Source organism: Caenorhabditis remanei, chromosome V (genome assembly GCF_010183535.1).
Source record: "Caenorhabditis remanei strain PX506 chromosome V, whole genome shotgun sequence".
Taxonomy (NCBI): Eukaryota; Metazoa; Nematoda; class Chromadorea; order Rhabditida; family Rhabditidae; genus Caenorhabditis; species Caenorhabditis remanei.
Genome location: NC_071332.1, coordinates 13,082,274 through 13,104,146, shown reverse-complemented (window position 1 = coordinate 13,104,146; position 21,873 = coordinate 13,082,274). Strand labels below are relative to the sequence as shown.

Sequence of the window (21,873 nt, the reverse complement as noted above, 5' to 3'; positions counted from 1 at the left end):
TGTCTTATCATCTTTTTTTCTCCTCTGTACGTCACGTCATTCACTTGTTTTCGATTCATCACTTTTCATTGATTTATTCGAATTCAAAATCCAGTTATATTGAAAGAAAAATGACAAACTCGGATTTCGAAGGGCCGCCATGCGAAATATGTGGACAAGCTGGGCAAGGAAACCATTTTGGAGTTATTAGCTGTCGAGCATGCGCCGCATTTTTCAGGTTTCTTTGTCTCTTTGGAAGAATTCATAATATTTTGTTTTTCAGGCGAGCGGCTGACTCCAAATGGAGTAAGATGCAGTGCCTGAGCAAACATTGTGATGGAAAAATGTAAGGCTTTTCTTTCGAAAAATCTTGAGAAATGCAAATTTTGTTGGAAATATGAAGACATGCAATTTCTCAATTTTCAACGAAAACCAGATTTTATTTTGAATTTTCTTTGAGTAAAATTGCATCACTTCTGCGATTCTCCGTTTTTTTTCGAACTCTTTTCAAATTATTATAGATATAACAGATTCTGCACTTTCTTTCGGGAAACATTAAAAATCCTCTAAAAGTTAGATTGAGACGATGAACAAAATCCAAGATGATCTAATTTCAGATATCACTGTAAACCATGTCGTCTTAAAAAGTGTCGATTAGTCGGAATGGATACTTCCAGTAAGTTATTTGTTTTCTAGTATTTTTCTAGTCGGTTTTGGATGAAAGCTTCTGAAATCACGCAACCGCTATTTTCCAAAATTTCGAAAAATAACTCATGTCATTTTCCAGAATTCCAACATGATCGTGACGCGCTTCAAATCGCTGTCAGCCGAAAACGAAAACTCCCACAGACAGTAGAAATAATATGTGGAAAACCTCACTTTGTTCTATTTTGTCCTTTCGGTCCGTCAGAATCGATAAAAAACAAAAAAGAGAACACTTTCGTAGATTTGAGTTTTCTGGTTTCCCAAGCAATGGATATTATGAAAGAAGGCGCTGAATCTCCGTTAATTGCAAAGAACGGATTACACAAATTGAATTACGGATACAATTGTATGAAGAGGACAGAGGAAATGAAAAGAATCACAATAGTTACCAGAAAAGAAGTTACTAGTTTTTGGGAATATCATTTCTTAACAACTGCAAAATGGTTGACTTATTTCGATAAATTTCAAGATTTGGATCAAAATTTGAAGGTGAGGGTTTATTTAAGTGATGGAAAAAATTTAAATTTTCAGATGGAAATCTTATTTGCAGTATGGCATGTATGGGGAAGATTGGATAAATTAATGGCAACTGCACTGTATAGAGAAAGAAATAAAGATGCTAAATGGACAGAAAGAGTAATTGGAAACGGTATGCTCACAGATACCATAAACGTATCAACGGACTCAATGTGGATGAGCAGTTATCCGACGGATCAATTGAGATAGTAAGTTCCAAACCAACCTGTTTTATTTTAACCTCATTTTTTAGCTTCCTTGATGGCATTCGTGGAGTGGACTTGTTCCATCTTATCGAAGAATTACAAAATCTTGATTTGACCGAAACCGAACTCACATTTATGCTGGCCCATCTTTCCTTTCAATATGTTTCAACGAGATTTGGCGGCAAAATTTCAGAAGTAATGGAAGGCTTTCTTGAAGAACTATCAAATGATTTACACAACTATTATACTCAAGAGAGGATGATGATTAGATACTCTGGAAGACTAATGAGATTGCTGAGAATCAACAAAGAAATTCTGGAAAATATCAGAGTGTATCGAGGTCGTGCTGAAGTTGCAAAAGTATTTGATGTGTTCAATTTACAATTTTCTCATCCAGAAATGTTCATAGATACTGGTTTTCATTGATTGATCTGTTAGTTTTAACATGTTAGCTTCATTCACTGTACAAATTTGTATAAAAAATCATATTCATGGAAAAGAATAGTCAAGTGTGATAAGAAGAATCAATAAATTTATTTATTTATTCTTGCACCACACAACTCCAAAAATGGAGAATCTATTGTCAGTTTGGCAACATTAACCACGGCACCTGAGAGTGTATATCGATACCAAGTGGGATTTTGGCTTTTCAGAAAAAGTTTATTCAGCTTTATTTAGAATAAACAAAAACAAATTATCTGTCAAATCTGTTTCAAATTGAATGTGTTATTCAATCCTAACTCCAAATAAGTACCATCGGAAATCCGGTTCAAGATGTGTGATCCTACTAACTGCCGCATATATTCCATGCTCTGAAATCTTCACCACACATATATGATTCGGATTCGGTAATTCAAACAGTTGAGTATGCTTGTAATACGTGGAATATCTGAAAATAATCAGAAATTTCTCTCAAAAATTATAACATTTGTATTACTCATGCTCGGTAGGTTCATTGTTTGGGGAAACTGAAAAGTTTTCCAAAATCCCATCAATGTCCAGCGCAAACATAGTTTGTACTTGAAAGCATGATCCCAGTGCTGGGTTTCTTCTCAAGAAGTTCTGAAACAGAATATATCATCCTTTTTTGGAATGTTTCAACACCAACCTCAATAAATTTCCATGCCTTCTCAGTACTTAATCTATTTATGTGTTGAACGTTCAACCGATCGAAATGCAACAATGACTCAATTGGAATATTGTAATTATAATATCCGAATGCTTTCAATTCAGTTGCGTTTTTCCATTGTTCAGTTTTGGATACCATTTCAAAATATTCTGGAGCAATTTGAGAAGATAAGTTTATTTTCTTCAGTTTTCAGGAGTCGAAAAACTGTAACAGCTCTAGAAATTCTCTTCCATTGACTGTTTTAGCATGATCATTAATATATAGGGATGCAGATTTTATTTTGAAGTCAGTTTTTGTTTTCATACTATCCAATAAAAGTATGAAGAATTGTTGAATATCTCCTGATTCATAAAATCGATCAAAATTGATTGAAACTTCTCGTGCGTATGATTTTGGATGTTGAAATACTTGCAGAAAAACCATGACTTGTTTGAATTCATCGATTTGATACGACTGTTCAGACAAGGCAAACCGTGTTGGAGGAAATAATTCTACCTTTCCTAAATAAACGGGACAACTTTTAACAAGGTCATAGTCGGATTTCGAGCAGCTGCGTAATAGACATCTAAGAAATAAATTTGAAAATTTATTGAGACTAAACGTACCTCGATTCGAAATCCAAATAAGAAACAACATCTGCTTTGCAGTGAGTTGGTAGTTCCTGCCAAATTGGTTGAGCCTTTTCCATCATTGTACTTTAGAAAAAAGTCGATAGATTTGAAACAAAATTGTGATATGTCGCTTGTCGTTGTTATCAGTCAATTTTTATTCTCTTGTTTGTCTATAATGTTGTGAAATTTTTCTCGTTTTAAAGCATTCTAAAAAACGGTTCTGAGAAAAAAGTGGATTTATTATCAACTCATCAGGAGGAGGATATCCACGACAATGTTTTTCAGTTACTCATTGTTGTTTAATGGAACCAACACATTTTTCAGTTAAATTCTGCCGCTCATTGCGGCTTAGAGAATGTATAATTCCTTTCTTTTTTCATTAAATACGTTTTATTTACAATGAGAACAACACTTTATGATCAATTGTACCCAGAATCTTTGAACATTTCCGGATGAGAAAAATCAAGTTTTATCAAATTAAAAATTTTAGCCAATTCCATTCGAGGTCGTGCTTCCCAGATCTTTTTTTGTATCGCATTGTTCACTTTCATCAGCTTCGACAATCTTCCAAAGTAGCTATGCATTCTTAGTTCTTTCGTATAATACTGATGAATGTCATCTGCCAGAAGGTCTTGAAAACGTTCTAAGATTTTTTGAACTTCTCCCTGGCATCTCTTCCCAGCATACTCAAATGACAACTGTGCTAGCATAAATGTCATTTCCACATCTGTTGGTTGCAGAGCTACAAGCGCTCCTGTCACATTATAACTGGATGGATTCCGTAGAAAGCTGGAAGAGCAGTTATTAAATAGCTGACAACAAAAGTTCTCTGTTACCCGCCGATTTGTCTTGAAGGATAATCACTAAGCCATGTGGAATCAAAGTGTACTTTCGTCTTATCCACCATCACACCTCGCCGTGTGACTGTTTGAGTTCTTGGGGCATTCGGATTGTTTCTTTGATGTACTGAGACTAGAGAATGGTGATCTAAAACTGACCAGATATGCCAGATGTATTGTAGGATTGTTAGCTGAATAAAAAATATATCATCCTTTTCAATGTTAACTGAGTTAACTAACCTTCACACTCATTTCCAATTCTTCGAACTCTGTGAAATGAGTCAGCCACTTGGCCACTGCCAGAAAGTAGAACTGCCACGTGTCGGACACTTCCTTTTGTGTCAACTCTGTCACAAATCGATAGTTTTTAACATTTCCTCTGACAACATTCAATCCAAGCGACAGTCGCTGTAGTCGATTTGATGCCAAATAAACTCTTTCTACCGGATTACCAAAAATCCTCGTCGCTTCATCAATCAAATAGTTCACATCAATATAAGTTTTGTGGGTGGGTTTCTGAGAATCCCAAAACAATATCATTTCAGGGCGACCCACAAAAGTTCCCATCGTTTGCGGAACCTTTGATTTGTATGGGATACGAGGAACCAACGAATTGTTCGAATCGTGAAGACTATCTCGGTGGTATTGGAAATCTAAAATGATGCAAATTCTTGTGTTTTCTTCTTGCTAAACCAAAAAAAAAACTTACTGGAAGTCTCCATTCCTGCTTCAAAACATTTTTGCAGTCTGCATGGTTTGCAGAAATAACTGTAATTTTGAATATATCTGAAAGTAATTTTTTGAATCCAAAACTCACATTTTTCGGTCACAATTTTTGCTACGGCAGTTCAAGTTCCTCCATTTAGAAAATGCGGCTCTTCGGAAAAAGGCGGCACAGGCGCGACAGCTTACCGCTCCAAAGTGAGCTCCATGTGGACCAACTGAACCACAAACTTGGCAAGGTTGCATCTTGTATCTTTGATATCGAGAACTAGAAATGATGGAAACTAATACAGAATAAGTTGAGACACAGAAAGATAAGGGGAAAAATGATCAGAAACAGATAGATAAGAGAAAAAAGTACAAAGATGTTTCGATGATGGAAAAATTGATGGAATACTTTTTCTGACCTGTTTGTGGTCTCTGCTGCAGTCACATGATTGATTTTTCAAAAAAGGAGAAAAACTGTTTTATTCTTGACTTGAAATAATCCAGTTACAAATATAAATTTCAGGTCTCCTTTTGCATTTCGATGCAAATCTTGAATAAGAATCGGAATTGACGTGAACCACATTCAAATTCTGAGCAACCATTTTTTATCTCTTTCTAGATTCTCCTTTTTACAAACCGCTCCTTGCACTCCGACCCCGAAAACTCGTGCCACAAAAACATAATCTGTGGAAGGCATTTCAAACATTACATCAGTATATTCATCTGTTCTGAAAACTTAAATTTTCGACCCAGACTAGTTCTAATTTCCAATACCTATCAAAACCCATCGCAATGGATCTGAGTTGCTGTAACGTGGCATCTTCATCAAATTGAGTCTCAGGTGTTGTCAAAACTTGAAAATAAGAACCATGGCGGCTGTTTCTGTTTATATACCTCTGAAATGTTGTTTTTTTTTTCAACAGAAAAAAAAGTGATAAACTGACTTGTACTAATCTCACAACATCATTTGGACTCAGAATCAAATCGTATCTATTCAAAGAAAACTGAATGACATTTGGTGGAAGAAGCTGAAGTATCGGAGTAGTGTTACGACCTTGCAGTGTTACATCATCAAGATTTTTCCATTGCTCTGTCACAATAATTGCTTCCAATATTTCATTCGAAACTTCTCCGGTGATCCTAATTTTTCTAAGAATGGCAGAATCAAAACAACCCGTTAATTTAATAAACGAATCTGGGATGGAAAGATCAGTTAGAATAACTAAGCGTCGCGTTTTCACCTGTAATACATTTTATAAGGAATGTTTTTTCTTACTCATTACCTGGTGCTTTCCAATTTCTCCCATTTTACTGGTTATTTTAGCAGTAAATTCTTGCATCGTATGGGAATAATGTTCCGTTGAATAGTTATAGCATATCGTCATTTCCTCTACACTCGATTTTTGATGGTAAAAAGTTTTCAAAAGAACATTGCTTGTTGCTTCCGCTCTATCCAATAGTAAAATGACCTTAGGAGATTTCTGGTGATCTTGGAATACCAAACAATAGTCAGATGCCTCCGGATCAGACGTGGGGAAGAGTATTGATAATGCATATAAATTAAAAGGACAACTCATAACAAGTTCTTGATCATCTTTCGAAGAAGCTGCGAGTTGGAATCTAAATGTAAGATATTTTAAAAGAAAACTGTTGTCATACAATTCACCGAGATTTGACATCCAAGAAGCTCACCAAATCTTTCTTAAAATGGAATGGTAAATCATTCCAAGTTGGAGGAATCTCTGACATTTTCAGAATGATAGGGTATGAAAATGAGATTGAACACTTTCTTTTTTGAGAGAAAAAACGTTGCGAAATATTCCGACATAACGCCATTTTATGATTTGCATTAAGTTTGGTGTTGGCATTACAACGTGCATTTTTCGTATCTCTAACGACAGGCCGGGTTGGAACAAAGATTAATGAAAACGTTGAGCTAAAGTTTGTTTCTAAAACAGTTTTTGTTTTTTTGAATACTAAAGTTTCTTTTTTCAATTTTACTCCAGTAATGTTTTACAGTTCTCAATTGTTTTTTGATAATTACAAACACAAACCAAACCCAACTGACAACTTCCCAAGTCTTTTACCGTTTTTCTTGAATTTCGGATCTAAGTCTTTGATAACATATTATCACTAGACATAAAATTGCATCAGAGAAACACTTGGACACGCGACCTGCCTGTTTTACTTCATATGTCTGCGTCTACTATCTATACTGCACTATTATTTAGTATTTCTTGTTTCTTTCAATCATTATTTGTTATCCAAATTATTCTCTCTCGAAAAGCATGACAAAGTCTCCAATTCGCAACTGTTTGGTCTGTGGAGCTGAGAACAATCATGGGAATCATTTTGACGTACAATGTTGCAGAGCGTGTGCGATATTTTTCAGGTGAGAAAATGTTTCTATAAAGTGACCATTATTGATTTTTGGGTTATCAGAAGACGGGCAGGCTCCAAGTATGCTGACTTGAAATGTCAAACTCGGCATTGTGATGAAAAATACAAACTTTGTAAGCCATGTAGACTAAGAAGGTGCTATGCCGTTGGAATGAATATTGAAAGTGAGTGTTTTCTTCAAATATATTTCATAGCTTCCAATTGTGAATTTCAGAATTTCAACATAATCGAGATTCACTGAAAACTCTAGAGAAACTTCCACAGTCATTTACCAATTTTATCGGTCGCCCAAGTCTTGTAATTTTCTGTATTCCTGAAGAGCCATACGAAAAAACATTTGTCGAACTCAAAGATCTTTTGAAAAAAGCATCTGAAATTCTTCATTTTGGAGCAGAAACCCCATATGTCGGACCCTCGCAACTTCGTAAGCTAACAATGGCGTCTTGTTTCTCAATCAGCAAAGACTGCCGAATGTATCGTACACTTTCATATGGAGACATGTCCTACTTTTGGGAATATTACTTATTGAGAACGGCAAAATGGTTGACCTACTTTGAAGAATTTCAGAGCATTCCACATAAGATGAAAGTAAGTTTTAATTTGAAAAAACTATATAAATCTTGTTTTTCTTATAGCTCCAACTCCTCACATCATTTTGGCACGTCTTCGGAAGGTTAGACAAAATGGTCACAACTGCAAGTGCTCGGAGGAAGAAAATATGTAACAACGAAAAAATGTGGGCTATGAGCAATGGAGTTATAATGGACCTTAATTATACAAAAGTGGATTTTTCGGCAATCAGCAAGTATCCATTGGAACAGATTCTCTAGTGAGCTTTATCAACTGAAAAGACATCTTGCACCCTCACACGTTTTTCAGTTTTCTTAACAGCATCACTATTTTCGATCTGTCCACTGAAATTGACAAGTTGGTGCAATTAAATGTGTCGGATGTGGAATTCAATTTCATGTTGGCTCAGCTAATGTTTTCATATGCTGGGAAGAGGTTTCAAGGAGATATCATGAAGATTTGTGATAGATTCCAAGAAGTTTTATCAAATGATCTTCACAATTATTATGTGAATGAAAAGAAGATGCCGAGGTATTCGACAAGATTGAGTCAGATAATGCAGATTAATAATGCAATACAGGTGAGGTCACATTGTTATCATTATTGTTTCTTCTCTCTCTTTCAGAACGATATCTGGAGAAACAGACCGCGAGGCGAGTTGGCTGCACTATTCAATGTCTTCACTGTAAAGTTCTCTCATCCTGAAATGTTTGTGGACACGGGTCTCGTCTGATATCATTCTAGCCTCTTAACATCAATCACGTATCTACTGAAATCATAAAAATAAATCAGTTTTCCTTCTGAAGCAAATTGGGTTATGATGTCTGAAAGCCAGAGAATCAAAAAGTCATAAATCGGCCATAAACTTTGTTCTTCATCATCTTTCTCCTTCGTTAATCAATTCTTTTTCACACCATTTATTATTCGTTTCCTCTTCCTCTGCCTATTGAAAATTACAATTTTGATCAATGAAACACTCTGCGTCTCGCTTTCTCTATTCTAGCTTTTTGAGCAGGTGCACTTCTTTTTTTCTAATTAGCTTTTCCTTGTATACTGATACTGCTGATCCCGTTTGAAATATCTGATCTACGAATATTCTCATTTAGTTTCAAATGGAACTGGTCCAAATTCAAGTTTGTCAAGTGTGTAGTGCCGAAGGAATACATGGAAATCACTTTGGTGCAATCAGTTGCAGAGCATGTGCGGCATTTTTCAGGTAGTTAGAGATTTTGGATAGACATGTATTATTATTTCAGAAGAACAGCATTATCAAAATGGAGTACGTCAAAGTGCCGAAGCGGAAATTGTACCAAGTCTAGGTAAGTTGCATGGTTATTGACATTTTAAGAGTTATTGTTTTATTCATTTAGTTTTAACTACTTAGGCTGAACTGTTTATTCCCTATCAGACTCTCATTTGAAATCCTAAGCCAACATAGCAAATTCTTTTTTACAGGTTTTTCTGTAAACCATGCCGAGTGAAACGATGTTTTGATATTGGAATGAAAACTTCAAGTAAAGTTGTCACAGTTTTAGTTTATATCTTCAATTATATACTTTAAGATTTTCAATACAATCGTGACGGATTAAATTCTCTGGTCTCTTCGAAAAAACAATTCTGCACAACGGTACCCAATTCAAACATACCACAAACTTTAGAATGTTTCGTTGGACGACCAGAAATGGTTTTGTTCTGGGATGCCGATAAACCAACTCACAAATCTTTTATTGATGTGAATTCTCTCGTTGAAGAGGCGTCGAGGATTTTCAGCAAACCGGCAGAGAGTGTCTACATTAGTAACAGTTGTCTTCATAGGTTATCAATAGGAATGAAAGAAGCGACAAAGAAAAATTATGAAGGATTCGAGTCAATTTGCAAAATCAACCAGAAAGTGGTATCTGAAACATGGCAGTATTATTTTCTAACTGTTGCAAAGTGGTTGATGCACTTCGAAGAATTTCAAAAGTTAGCCGATGAAGTGAAAGTGGGTTTATTCTTACAAGACTCAAATTTCAGAGAAGAGAATTTCAGTTAAAAATTCTGGAAAGCGCTTGGCACATCTGGGCGACATTGGACCGCCATTCTGCCACAGCAGCGTACCGAAGAAACAACCCAAATGCTCCTAAAAGTCAGATATTATCACGACGAGGAGTACTAGTAGACTTGAAGAAAGTGCACTTTGATTCCACGTGGCTAAGTGATTATCCAGCGAGAGAAATTTCATAGTGAGTTCTGAACCAATACAATACAATCAACTTATGTACACTTGCAGTTTCCTCCGACAAAGCTCTGGAGAGCACTTTGACATAATTGGTTCACTAATAGAATTACAACCAACAGACATGGAAATGACGTTTATGCTTGCACAGTTGTCATTTGAATATGCTGGAAAGAGATGTCAGGGAGAGATTTTAAAGGTGACAGAACATTTTCAACATTTACTTGCAAACGACCTTCACAACTATTACGTGAATGAGCTGAAAATGTGTAAATATTCCGAGAGGTTGACGAAATTGATGAAAATCAACAATGCAATACAGAAGAATTTATGGGAACACAGGCCGCGGATGGAGGTGGCGAAGATCTTCAATATTATAAAGATAGAGTTTTCACATCCTGAAATGTTCAAAGATTCTGGTTTTAATTAGTTCAATAAAGTTGAAACTACATACAGCACGGACATTGAAACAAGCAAAATAACGATTATTTGTTTGACTCTCTTCTCGCTTCGTTTTCTAACTGACCTCGAGTTATTGGCAATTCGTCATTCGACAAACAAAAACTGATTAAATCTTTTATTTCTTCACTTTTCCTTTTTCTTATTTTCCTAAATGTCTGCCACCTGGCAAAGTCTTCCTCTTTTGTTCAAAACATCAGTGGTTTCAAATTTGGATTTAAAGTCTAGGTATTATTATTATTTGTTTTTGAATCGCACATTTTTTTTAGACGTTCACTTCTATTTTGCTCAAAACAAGACAAGGAACTAGTCGACAAATGTCCGGTTGTACTGCAAGGCTTAGAAATTGGGATGACTCACGAGAATCGAGCAAGAATCATTATTAGGGAAACGAACGGTACCAGAATAGATGTGAAAAACCAGGATATGTTTAGTATTATTCAAATTCTACAACTCCCATATTTGAAAACGAAAGAGTTGATCATCTTGTGCCCCGGCAGCGAAATTCAACAAGTCAGAAATCTTATCACTGAAATATCCTCTCTGATCAATGCAAAGAAATTAGACAAACTTCGAACAAAACAGTTTTACTGGAGATGCGTTCCTGATGAGGCTGATGAATTTATTGAATTTTTGAAACTGTTGAATGAGAATGAGCTAGAAATGATTCACAATGATATGAACAATTTTTCGAGTGACCAAATGAAGGAGGTGGGAGGAATGAAACAATGGATGAACGCCAAGGAAATTTGGTTAGGAAATGGAGAAGTATCATCTGTTGACCAATTTTTGCATGTACATAACTGTAATGTTTATTTTTCAAAGTTGGAAGTAGAAGACATTTGGAAAATGATACTGGTTAGTTGTTTTCTGTATCTCAATTTCGAAAAATTACTTGTATTACTTTTTAGAGCTTCCAATCTCGAGACCTTCCAATTGGTTCTTCTTTCGATCTTTTCACAGAAAACCCTCCAAAACTCGACGACGTGTTCAAAATGTACAAAGTGGTGCCTAACCATCAACCTATAATCCCCGAGTAAACTAATAACTTATTCCAAATACATTTGTCAACATTGGTTTTCAGCGACATCGGAATAATTGGTAGACACACTCAACGTTTCAAAACTGGTTCCGATGACAAAATGTTGGTAGTACGAAACACTGAACTAGGCATCAGAGGAAATGTTTTGAAGAAGGATTGAATCAAGGAGCATGTTGAGATTCATCTGATGATGCGAAGAAATACAATCGTCTTCTCCTCATATGCTAATTTCTAAAACCTGTTATTTCTGACTTTGCTGATCCCGGAAATCAGTTTCTTTATTCGATTCGTCTAGACTTCTTTTGTTGCAATTTCTCATTTTCATCGACATTCGATTTCTGTTTTTTTTTTCATCAATTATGAAAATAATCGCATTCAATTAAAAACAGAAGTTTTGTGGATTTCAAATCTGAAACAAGTTTTAGCAGCAGACACTTACAAGAACAGTATTCATGGAAGTTTTCACGAAAAAACAGAACGATCATCTCTTGGATTTCTAAATGACTTCAAAATAAGTTTCATAAGTTAACCTGCTAAACGTGCTTCAGATTCAAAATTAATGCAACTTCAGTTTTTTTTTGAAAATAAGAGACTCCACTCTATTTTGTTTATTGCCAGATCTTCGTTTGTGTTTCAATGAACCCTTATCGTCCCATTCTCTTCTTTCAATTAACTGTGATCCCCGTGTTCCTCTCTTCTTTGTTTATCTGTTGTTTTTTTCTTGTAAATAAAATGGAATCACTTTCTAACCTCCATTGGTTCCCCCTTCGTTGCAAGTGATATCTAACAGACCATCAATCAAAAATGGGAGATTTCTGATTTAGTAAGCCCGCAAACCCGGAAGTTGTCCATTGTTTCTTTTTTCGTTGTTCAAACACCATAATTGTCGAAATACATATTTTAATCGGTGAAAGTGCAAATCGCTTCTAAGCTTTCTTTCAAATCCAATAAAGCTGGAAGTCACGAGTTAATTAGAGATACTGGAATTTTTGGATTTTCGAATCCCACTTTCACAGTTCTCTAAAATTCGTCAACCTTAGATGTCCCAAGATTCTCATTCAAAAATATAATGTGAATTTTAGATTTTCTTAAAAGGAGACATAGTCATTGTCTGCTCCGAAGCCGTCGTCAACAGGAAATGAATTTTTTGGCAACAGCTATATAATTTGTAATGAATGTCTGTCGACACCCATAAAAACAACAAGGAACTTCCTTGGACAATCCAGGAAGTTGAAACAATGAATTATGCCTTTTTTTAAGTTGGTAAATCATGATCAAATTTTTATAAACTTTCAATTTTTCTTCACGGCAGATTATAAAATTTAATTTCAAGATAAGGCTTGCAGTGACTTCTAGTAGCTTATATGAGTTTTCCTATTTCTGAAATCAGAAACACCAAATGACCTAGTTACTTCTGGTCAATCCAGGAAGTAGGAATACTTTGTTGTTTGTTATGCTGCTATGACCACATGTAAGCAAAACAAACGCTCTAGTCTGGTTAGACACAACATCACACTTCTCTCGCTGCTTCTACTCTTGTTGGTATTATATTTTCAGCGTCCCATTTATCTTTTTAAATTGAGAATTTGAAACACTTTCAGTAGTGAAACAGGAGTACCTTTCCTGTCGTATTTTTTTCTTTAAAAAGCTATCATTGTCCTGAATAAACTGGAACTAATATAGATTTAATCAGAATAGCTCAATTAACATGATTTAAAAAGAGGAACCTGTCTCACAGACGATTCAGGAAGTTCCGTATTCGCGCAGGGGATACATGAAATCTCGAAACATCTATTTTCTTCTGCCTCGGAACATTTTTGAATCACCTCGACATAAATCGAAACCGTTGCTAATACAGAATAATTTGGATGATGTGAGTGTGAAGCTATTGATTTTTGCAATTGTTAATAATATAACTTTTGTCTATTCAAAACTTTGGGAAAACACTTCATAAACCATTTTTTCAGTCTATCCTTCACTAACGTGACGCATTCTAAAACAACAGACCTGCAGGTCTGTCTTTTCTTTTTCATTACGTTCACTTAGTTTCTCATCTCTCTGATTTATCTATTTTTTGTTCGGGGAAATTGAATTAACAAGTCAATGAAATAATATATAGGTAACCTTCAATCATTGTTCGAGGTAATGATATCTAACAGGCCATCAATCAAAATGTGGGAGACGTTTTGATTTAAGATGTAGATTCGCAGACCCGGAAATCATTGTCTCGTCGTAGACTAGCGGCATGACACATTTCTTCTGACGTCTCTGTCTGGAGTCTCATACCGAAAAACATTCCTCTTAAATGTTCCTTTTTCTGTCTAATTCTCGTACGCACGCTCATCTCTGGTCGTCTAACTATTTACTTCCGCGTTTGCATTTTCCCTGTGTGCCCCGCTTTCCTCCCTCATTTTTCCTCTATTTTTCTCTGCCTTCTAGCTTCCGTATTACTCTTTTTCTGACTTAAAATCTCAAGTTAGTCTCTGTGTGCGTGTGACTATGCACGAGTTTCAGTTCCGGCTATGCAATCTTTTTATAGGAGATTAACGAAACAAGTCTCTCTCGAGATTGTGATTTCACTTTCTCGAAACTTCCTAGGCAAATTGAATGTGTTGAAATAGAAAGGAATACATTTTTTCAGTTCATCTTGGAAAAAAGCAAGAATCGTTTCCAATTTTTATTTAATACCTGAAGACCCTATATAGATTTATCTGTGATACATTTTCTTCCATTCTTGTTTTCTCAAAAAAGTTTTTTTTTTTCCAAATATGAAACTTTTTTTAACGCTGTTAGATTAATGCGATGTAGTGAAAAAAACGTTTTCTTCGGGATTTTACAGTAAGATAAAAAAAGAGGATTCTCTTCTGTTTCTTTGGAAATATTGATAATGTTTGAAAAAAGAACTGAAACAGACAACCGCGTCTCGTATTTCTATTTCAGTGTTGTCTACTCCGTCACCGTTTTTTTCTATTTTATAATGTGAAAACGATGTCATTTTAAAACTCGTACTACATTTTCGTCAGTTTTCTCTTTTAAAGTTAACCTGCGTCTTTGCTTTTAAGGTCATCAGTTTTTGTTTAAAATTTTTTTTATAGAATGATATTCAAAAACATTTTACCCTGTTTCCGGTACCATTTACAATGAGCATTAAGAGGCACTATCTGTAAGAGTGAGAATGTTTGTGTTGGGCCTTGGCACAGTTGCAAAAAGTTGTTTCAATCTGAACTCTTTTCACAGCCCTTATGGTAGTGGTTTACAAAAAATATGTCACCAGTCCTCTATGACGTCATCATAGGAAAATATGCCCAATAATCGACTTTTCACCCAAAAATTCATAAAATTTTCAATTTTCCAGATTACATTGGGAAACTTTTTAACATGTTAGAAATGTGTTTGGCTACCTACACACGAATTTTCAGCTAGAAATCCTCAAATTTCAAATCGTATACGTATTACCTGCAAAAAGTTCTATTGGGTCCAATTGAAAACATCAAAAATTAGGAGGTCCATTTTGAGATATTTCGATTTTATCAAAAATCACATAAGGGTCCCCCCTTATGAAAGAAAATATCTATTTAAAAAAAAAATCAACATTTTTTAAATGAAAAAAACGTTGTGATCATTGGCAAAATATCAAAAACATTTTTTAATAGTTTGAACGTTTTTTTCAGAAAATTAACAGAAAATTGTTTAGTGCATGTAGCTCTCCTTCCGCTATAACTTCACCTCATGTTATCTTTCCAAGCCTTTGCTATCATATTCTCTGATCGGCTAATTTCTACAAAAGTATAAATATCGTTAAAACAGTATTGGAACTGACTTTTTATAAACCTCTTTTAATTGGAGAGGTCTCCCTCAATGTTCAGAATTCGCTCGTTTTCATTTTTTCTCCCGTCATTATTTTTGCATCACGTAAAGAAATTTATTTTTTATCATTCAAATTTGTGCGTGAAAATGATTTATTTGCATAATGCGGCCACGCGAAACGGGGGCGGGGCCATCCCCGGGCGGGTAGCGCGTTCCCGAATTTTTCCTTGCCCGGATGGAAATCTTGTGATCAAGTTATAAAATGATTTCAAAATTGAAATTTTTAATATCGGGGTGGCTTTCTTTCTATTTTTTTCAAAACGAACTTCATTACTTTTCCAACCTCACTGTTTTTGAAGCAACTCACGTTCTTGCTTTTCTTGTTTCCTTTTCATCTAATCTTCGCAATCTTTTATTTTGGTCGTTCTGTATCTACTTCCTCCTTATTGGAACTAACTTCCTTTCCGATCTTGGAAGTTGTTTTCTGCAAGAGGAAAATTTCCACCCTCTTCTGGCGTTCTCAGTTTTGTTATTTCATATTCTTCAGTTACAGAAATGAAACCGATCTCACTATCTGATATCCCAACAACCTATGAGAGCACTGAATCAGGTCTTTCTTCAGAGTATTCATCAGAATTTTCATCAGGAGAAGTAATTTCAATTCCGTCTCTGGAAGCATCCTCTGATTTGCCAGGTACAGTAGAAAAGAAAGAGTTCAATTTTTAAATCTATTATTTTTCAGCAGCAGCACCTCAAGTTCCAGTAGTTCCAAAGCCAGTGGAGAAACCGCTGAAGCAGTTCAAGTTCTGGAAAGATCTTCCTCCCCAATTTCAGAAAGATGTTGTAAAAAAGTTAGATTATAAAGCAAGGTAAGTAGAACGTTCTGTTGATTGATAAGAATCTACGTCCTATTTGTCTTGATAACTGAACTGCAATTTACAACCAGAAAGTATAACAGAAGACAGGTGTAAACTTTGAACACTTCCCTTTTTGATATACTTGATTCCGAAATAATGTATTTTCAAGAGTATAACATCGACAAACACTGACTCATAAATATTTTCAGATGCTGTCTACGTAAAAGCTCAACAGCGAACCGTGATCTCGTTGACAACTGTCCACTTCCAATGTCTTATATCACAATCAAAACCGACCGCACATACAATCCGAAAACCAAACAATTAGATGAGCAAGTCGTTTTCTCGGTGTTTGCGGATAATTGGAAAAGTGTCAATTTACATGGAGTTGACGACTTTCTGTCACTTTTCAAGAACCGAAGATCTGTTGCTCAGAGTTGTTGGTTCGATTGCTTTGATGAGAACAAACCATGTGTCGCCAGCTTCATGACAGAGCTGGAGAAAGAAATAAAGATTCGAGGAGCCCAGAGCAAAATCAGAGCAAGAAAAATTCAATGGAATAATAATTACAAGATCTCACTACCAAAAGGAAACATATCGAACCAGAAGATCTCATCAAGTCCGGACCCCGGAATTCACTTCACAAATATACTCAACTGCTTCGATTCGAAATATCTCAAATCTTTGGATCTCGTGAAATCAAATTTCACATCTTCAACCATAAACATATTGGCTAAATCTTCACACTGGTGGCTCCTCAAAGAAATAAATTTGGAACTTCAACAGAAAACAATGATTGATTTGTTCCTGACAGCTGAGAGGTTACTGTATACCACTCAAACGTTCAATGGTCAAGATATTTGGAAAGTAATTCAGGTAGGATTTTAGAAAAAGTTTTTATAAAAGTTTAATTTTATATTTTCAGAGTTTTCAATCAAGAGATCTCCCTCGTGGAGCCCATTTCCAGCTCACAGCACACAAACCATGGGATGTAGACGAAGTTCTGAAGAGTTTCCAAGTTCCTGTGAAAGATGAACCCGTTGAGTCAAGAAGGTAGGTTGGAAACCTGCAAAGCAAAACTCAAACTCTTTTTTCAAATTTCAGGAGTCCATTCATAAAACATACACAACGGCTTACGACTAGGTCGGGAGAGTTGGTTTTGGTAGTGAAGCTGAACTCAGAAGTCGTTAGAGGCGTGATTTGTCGAGCGAATTGTATCAAAGAAGATTTCGGAAGCGACTCATAATTATACCGATTCCAAAGTCAACACTTGTTTTCAATTTCTGACGGGATTTTTCTTTCTTTGTGATGCAATAAGTTACTGGTTTCGAGCAAGTTCAATCTAATAAAATAATATTCTTAAAAACTGGTGTGTTTCTTTGGTTTCAGATTTCTTTATATTTAGGGATTTGAGATTTGAGAGTTAAAGTTCTCATGAACATTGGCAAACAACAATATAACTTCCTGGTTTGAGGATTAACATTTTGTAAACTAATCATGAAGTGCGTCTGGTTTTTGAATTTCATGTAGCCTTGTCAAACAAGGAACTAGGAACTATTTTGGGACACAAGATAACATTCGAGTGTTATAGTGATGAAAACAGTTCTGGTTTTAGCACATATGTATGCTTGAAACCTTGGAAAGGAAAAACACGCAAACATATTTTCATTATCACATCAAAAAATCCACTATTTAGATGTTACTGATTTTTATCGGGAACAATATACAATGAATCATCTGGACCAACATTAGAAGTTACTGTTGGGGTCTCTTCAAAAACATCATTTGTTGGATAAATCAAATTGAGGGGAACTATTGGAAACGGTCCGTATTCAAAGTAGTTCAAAATGATGGGAGGAGGAAGTGAAATAAGTTGTTCTGGAATTGGTTGTGGATAGCGTTCAGCAACAGTTGTGTCGCGAGCATCCTTCGGATACTCACAACCTTAGATGCCTACACATATCTTCACAGCCAAATCTCATCGCTAAAACTACGGCAAACCTACAATCTAGTATGATTTCTCTCAAACGAGAGAAACTCATATTCAAACTGCCGCCATAAAGTTTACAAGGAAGGATGCAAGTGCGCCCCGCCGGACGCAGGTCGCGCCGGCGCGCTAACTCTTCACTTCGCCTTCTAGAACCTTCCGAGAAATGGCGCGAAACCACCAACGCATCAACGGAACAAGCAACAACCTTCAGTCTTCAACTCAAGTCGACTCACGTTGACAACTTCTACATCAGCTGACGTCGGAGGACCAACTTCCATGTGTTCTCGCGGAGAAGCGTGAGCCCAGCCGTATTGGTGCACCGCTTCAAAGTGAGACACACACACTTCGACTACCAGCTCGCCGTCAACCGAGGACAACCAATACCAGCATGCACTAACCCATACCAGCTACCTTTTCCAATAAAGGGTTCATCGATCTATCTCTCTCTTTGCGTACCTCTTTCAGATCACAATACACACATAACAGTCAGTGAAACATCCTTAGGGTTGAGGGGCAGGTTTCCACCAAACCTCCAGAAATACCCCCTCGTCACATGGTGCAATCGACCGGGAACAGAAAATTTTTTTTCTGTGATGACCGACGAACAAAATTGGTGGCACTGATCTGTTTGTGTTGAGTGATTTGGTGAGAGCGCGCTAAGAAAAAATCGATAATTGGCGTGCAACCACCACTCATTGTCTCGCGTGGAAAGACTGCTCGTCTTGGAACACTCTGGAAAATCGACTCGATTCGACGGATTCAACGAAAAACGAGTAAGGCGGCGGAATCAAGCAATTGGTCAGCCACTAATGGACGATTACCCGCAACATCCTGTCGGAATTACCAGCCAAGCAGCAGTTTACCAGCATTCAATCGTTTCTCGGGGACAAAAGATGTTCGCAAGAAGGTAAGTTGCTAATAGTTTCTCAGAATTTCAGGTAACAAATCCATTGCGAAATTAGCTGAAATTTCGTGCAAAATTTGCATCATCATACCAGCTTGTGCACATCTCGGCTCAAGTCAACGACGCTCGTTACACCAACGAACAAAAAGATGCAATAGATGAGCGGAGCGCGTGCTCCAAGTGTAGCACATCCTTATGCCTGATCAAAGGCTTCGTCTACCAGCATCACCTCTCGTTTGTGCGGTTCCTTGGACGTGGAACATCGTGGCACCACAATCGGGAGTACCAGTCCGGCAGTATGGAGGAGTTGCCGTCGAATCCGCAGCTCCGGGTCTCGCTGATGGCCCAAATTATCAGCTCATTTCTCATATCCATTCTGTCACCCCTTGTGTAGTTTCTAGTCAAAAAATTCAAACATTTCGGTCATTTAACAATCCAAGTATTGATTTTTGACTGAAATCAAGAGTTTGCGACTGAAAATTACTTTCCTTTCCTCTTTTTCACTGAACCACCTCCTATTTCGCAATCTCTCCTTCTGTTTCCTTCCCGGGGAGCAGGAGATTCCTTATCTCTTTTCTCTTTCTCTCAAATTCTACCAGCCTTTAATATTCTAATTCATTTCAGGTATTTCAGGTTTAGTAGTGGCCTAAGTCTGACATTAGGTAACACTTGCTACTTGTAGCAAGTGTGGGTTTTAATTCTAGGTTACTCTAGCTTATTAAGGTATCAGTGGAGGCTAAGCACAGACCAGGAACGGTTTAAAACTGTTGCTTCTGCCTCAGGGTACCAAAAAATTCTAGTTTTAGTTTAGTATTTTACTCACGGAGAAAAAGGCACCGTTGAGTCATCCGGACCTTCTATCCCAAAAAACTAAAAATTTCCCGTGTGATCTAAAAACGCGCCTTAGGTTACTACCAGGTTGACTTAGCACGAATCGACGTGTATGGTCAAGAGTTGGGAACGCAGACGCACAATGGGAATTCCTGAGAGCGTCGAGGAGCTCAATCTAAGTTTTCCGAAGATCGGCCGGTCGAAGGAAGATGGAGTTATCCAGAGATGTGAAAGAGTCAGGCGTCGTGGTCATGGCTGCGAGCTCTTTCTCCATAAAGAATTGGGTCTCAGGCGTCCGAAGACGTTAAACGCATCAGAGCTGGTAACTCTGGATGCACCAGTACTACAGACAGTACTGTTCAGGGACGCAATCTCCCAGGGACGCAATCTCCCAAATCCTTTTTCCCCAAACAAATAGTGTTTATGTCTGTTACTCCACAAACCCTCTGGATTGGGGCGGTACCAGCATACTCATGTCACTGTCCCGTAACAATTCCTTCAGCCCATCTTTCCTTTTCTTATCTCTCTATTAACACGGAAGTTTCCAAACTATTGGGACTTTTCGTAAACTTTCTCGGTTCAAAAAATCTTTTCTCTCAACTTCTAGACCCACTCTAGTTTCCTTTCTTAGCATTAATTCCATTTCAGGTTAATCTACAGAAATTCAGGTTACTCTTGTGCAAACATAGCCAATCCATTTGGTTATTATCCTGTCTACCAGCTCATGGGAGCAACCGAGATTCGAGCAAACTCAGTGGTCGCCAGATACCAGCAAAGAGGACTGGAACTCATCTGGAGACGTCTACATTGGCAAACTCGTTCTCAAAACAGTCGCTGCAGCTGGTCAAGAATAGTTCGAACGGACTAGGAAGGACAATGCAGCAAAAAACGCCTTCAAATGTTGTCACAATTCGATGCTCCACTGGAAATCCACCAATACAATTTCGTATCGACACCAGGGAAGCAACCGACACAGTGGCCGACAACAAACAAGAAGAAAGAGCAAAGTTTTCGTAAAAATCGGATGCTCATCAGCTAGTGAGAAGTATTCCCGTGTCGGATATTTCTTACAATGCTGATTGTAGCTCTGATTCTAGCGATTACCAGCTCTTTCCTCACAACCGACTTCAAATTTGGCACCATCACTTTCTGGATGTTAAAACAACTTATCGTACCGTCGCCAACGTCTTTCAAAACTTTCATCGTGGTACCAGGAGACCGGATAACATTTATCGTCTTCTGGATGGAAGAAAGACCAAGAAAGAACCTCGACAACGACATCGGAAGTGAAATAACAACAAAAAGCAAGTAAGCTGATGCACCAGAAGCAACCCGGAAGCCTTCACAAGCCAACAAGAAGTCACCAACCCGTCCCGAAGAACATCAACATCATCTGAAACGACAAAAATCGTTAGGTTGCAAGCAACTACCAGCCGAAACGATTGTGTCAATTCAATTCCGTCTTGACAGCAAAAGGGACAACAAGTAGATGCGAGTGGAATGCCGCTACACGAACGGATGAGTCGTCAGCGGAAGTCGTCACTCAAGTCAAGAAGTACCAGTATCCATGGATTGATTGACGCATCGATTGCAGCAGAAACTATGTCATGAAGTACCAGCTTCATTTGTTTGGTCATCGCAATCGATCGAAGTACAAGCTGACAGTCAAGTCATTCGCTTGGAACAACTGGGAGGAAAACGACGAAAACTCGTTGCTTCGGCAACACGTCTACAATACCAGCTGACGCCTACATGCAAGGACAATCAGCTGGCTCAAAGCGATAGGAAATTTCTATCGAGCATGCGAAAAATCCGGTTGCTCCTAGTTGCGACACATGTGCACGTGTTGAAACGAAAGATGCACGGATTTCAGCATGAAAAGTCGTTGGAAACTACGCCAAAACAACACAGGAAAATGCCACAACCTCAAGACCGATTCGTTGGAACAATTCGTTGAAGAATGCATGGAAAGGAGAACTTACCGCCAACAATCTTCATTCTACCAGCACAACTGTTTCATCATCGTGAAGGGTCGACAGGATAAGTAGCACAAGTACAACCAGCTAATTTGTGCAAAATTCCCACGTGTCATCAATCCA

The 21,873-nt window shown here is 37.2% G+C and overlaps 7 protein-coding genes across 7 annotated transcripts; 5 read left to right on the top strand and 2 right to left on the bottom strand.

Annotated features, from left to right (window-relative positions):
• Positions 1–110: 110 nt before the first annotated feature.
• Positions 111–1,832, top strand: GCK72_019539 (uncharacterized protein; the record flags this gene model as incomplete). The annotated part of the gene is made up of 6 exons (XM_053733080.1): positions 111–217; positions 263–325; positions 597–655; positions 767–1,173; positions 1,216–1,409; positions 1,454–1,832. The coding sequence occupies 6 exons, from the start codon at positions 111–113 to the stop codon at positions 1,830–1,832; spliced, it is 1,209 nt and encodes a 402-aa protein (XP_053581993.1).
• A 300-nt stretch (positions 1,833–2,132) lies between these two features.
• GCK72_019538 (uncharacterized protein) lies at positions 2,133–2,673 on the bottom strand (the record flags this gene model as incomplete). Its single annotated transcript, XM_003115238.2, has 3 exons — positions 2,133–2,295; positions 2,344–2,468; positions 2,515–2,673. The coding sequence occupies 3 exons, from the start codon at positions 2,671–2,673 to the stop codon at positions 2,133–2,135; spliced, it is 447 nt and encodes a 148-aa protein (XP_003115286.2).
• Positions 2,674–3,565: 892 nt separating this feature from the next.
• Positions 3,566–6,003, bottom strand: GCK72_019537 (uncharacterized protein; the record flags this gene model as incomplete). The annotated part of the gene is made up of 9 exons (XM_053733079.1): positions 3,566–3,935; positions 3,983–4,176; positions 4,226–4,638; positions 4,695–4,771; positions 4,898–4,976; positions 5,330–5,424; positions 5,471–5,592; positions 5,641–5,937; positions 5,980–6,003. 9 exons carry the CDS (start codon positions 6,001–6,003, stop codon positions 3,566–3,568), a joined length of 1,671 nt encoding a protein of 556 aa, XP_053581992.1.
• Positions 6,004–6,984: 981 nt separating this feature from the next.
• On the top strand, positions 6,985–10,286 carry GCK72_019536 (uncharacterized protein; the record flags this gene model as incomplete). The annotated part of the gene is made up of 11 exons (XM_053733078.1): positions 6,985–7,088; positions 7,139–7,260; positions 7,311–7,684; positions 7,732–7,925; positions 7,976–8,246; positions 8,292–8,374; positions 8,773–8,882; positions 9,325–9,650; positions 9,698–9,891; positions 9,939–10,083; positions 10,170–10,286. 11 exons carry the CDS (start codon positions 6,985–6,987, stop codon positions 10,284–10,286), a joined length of 2,040 nt encoding a protein of 679 aa, XP_053581991.1.
• A 408-nt stretch (positions 10,287–10,694) lies between these two features.
• On the top strand, positions 10,695–11,545 carry GCK72_019535 (uncharacterized protein; the record flags this gene model as incomplete). Its single annotated transcript, XM_003115489.2, has 3 exons — positions 10,695–11,201; positions 11,255–11,379; positions 11,428–11,545. The coding sequence occupies 3 exons, from the start codon at positions 10,695–10,697 to the stop codon at positions 11,543–11,545; spliced, it is 750 nt and encodes a 249-aa protein (XP_003115537.2).
• Positions 11,546–15,747: 4,202 nt separating this feature from the next.
• On the top strand, positions 15,748–17,295 carry GCK72_019534 (uncharacterized protein; the record flags this gene model as incomplete). The annotated part of the gene is made up of 5 exons (XM_003115630.2): positions 15,748–15,886; positions 15,935–16,061; positions 16,259–16,925; positions 16,975–17,102; positions 17,154–17,295. The coding sequence occupies 5 exons, from the start codon at positions 15,748–15,750 to the stop codon at positions 17,293–17,295; spliced, it is 1,203 nt and encodes a 400-aa protein (XP_003115678.2).
• A 2,621-nt stretch (positions 17,296–19,916) lies between these two features.
• Positions 19,917–20,791, top strand: GCK72_019533 (uncharacterized protein; the record flags this gene model as incomplete). Its single annotated transcript, XM_053733077.1, has 2 exons — positions 19,917–20,126; positions 20,423–20,791. 2 exons carry the CDS (start codon positions 19,917–19,919, stop codon positions 20,789–20,791), a joined length of 579 nt encoding a protein of 192 aa, XP_053581990.1.
• Positions 20,792–21,873: the final 1,082 nt, after the last annotated feature.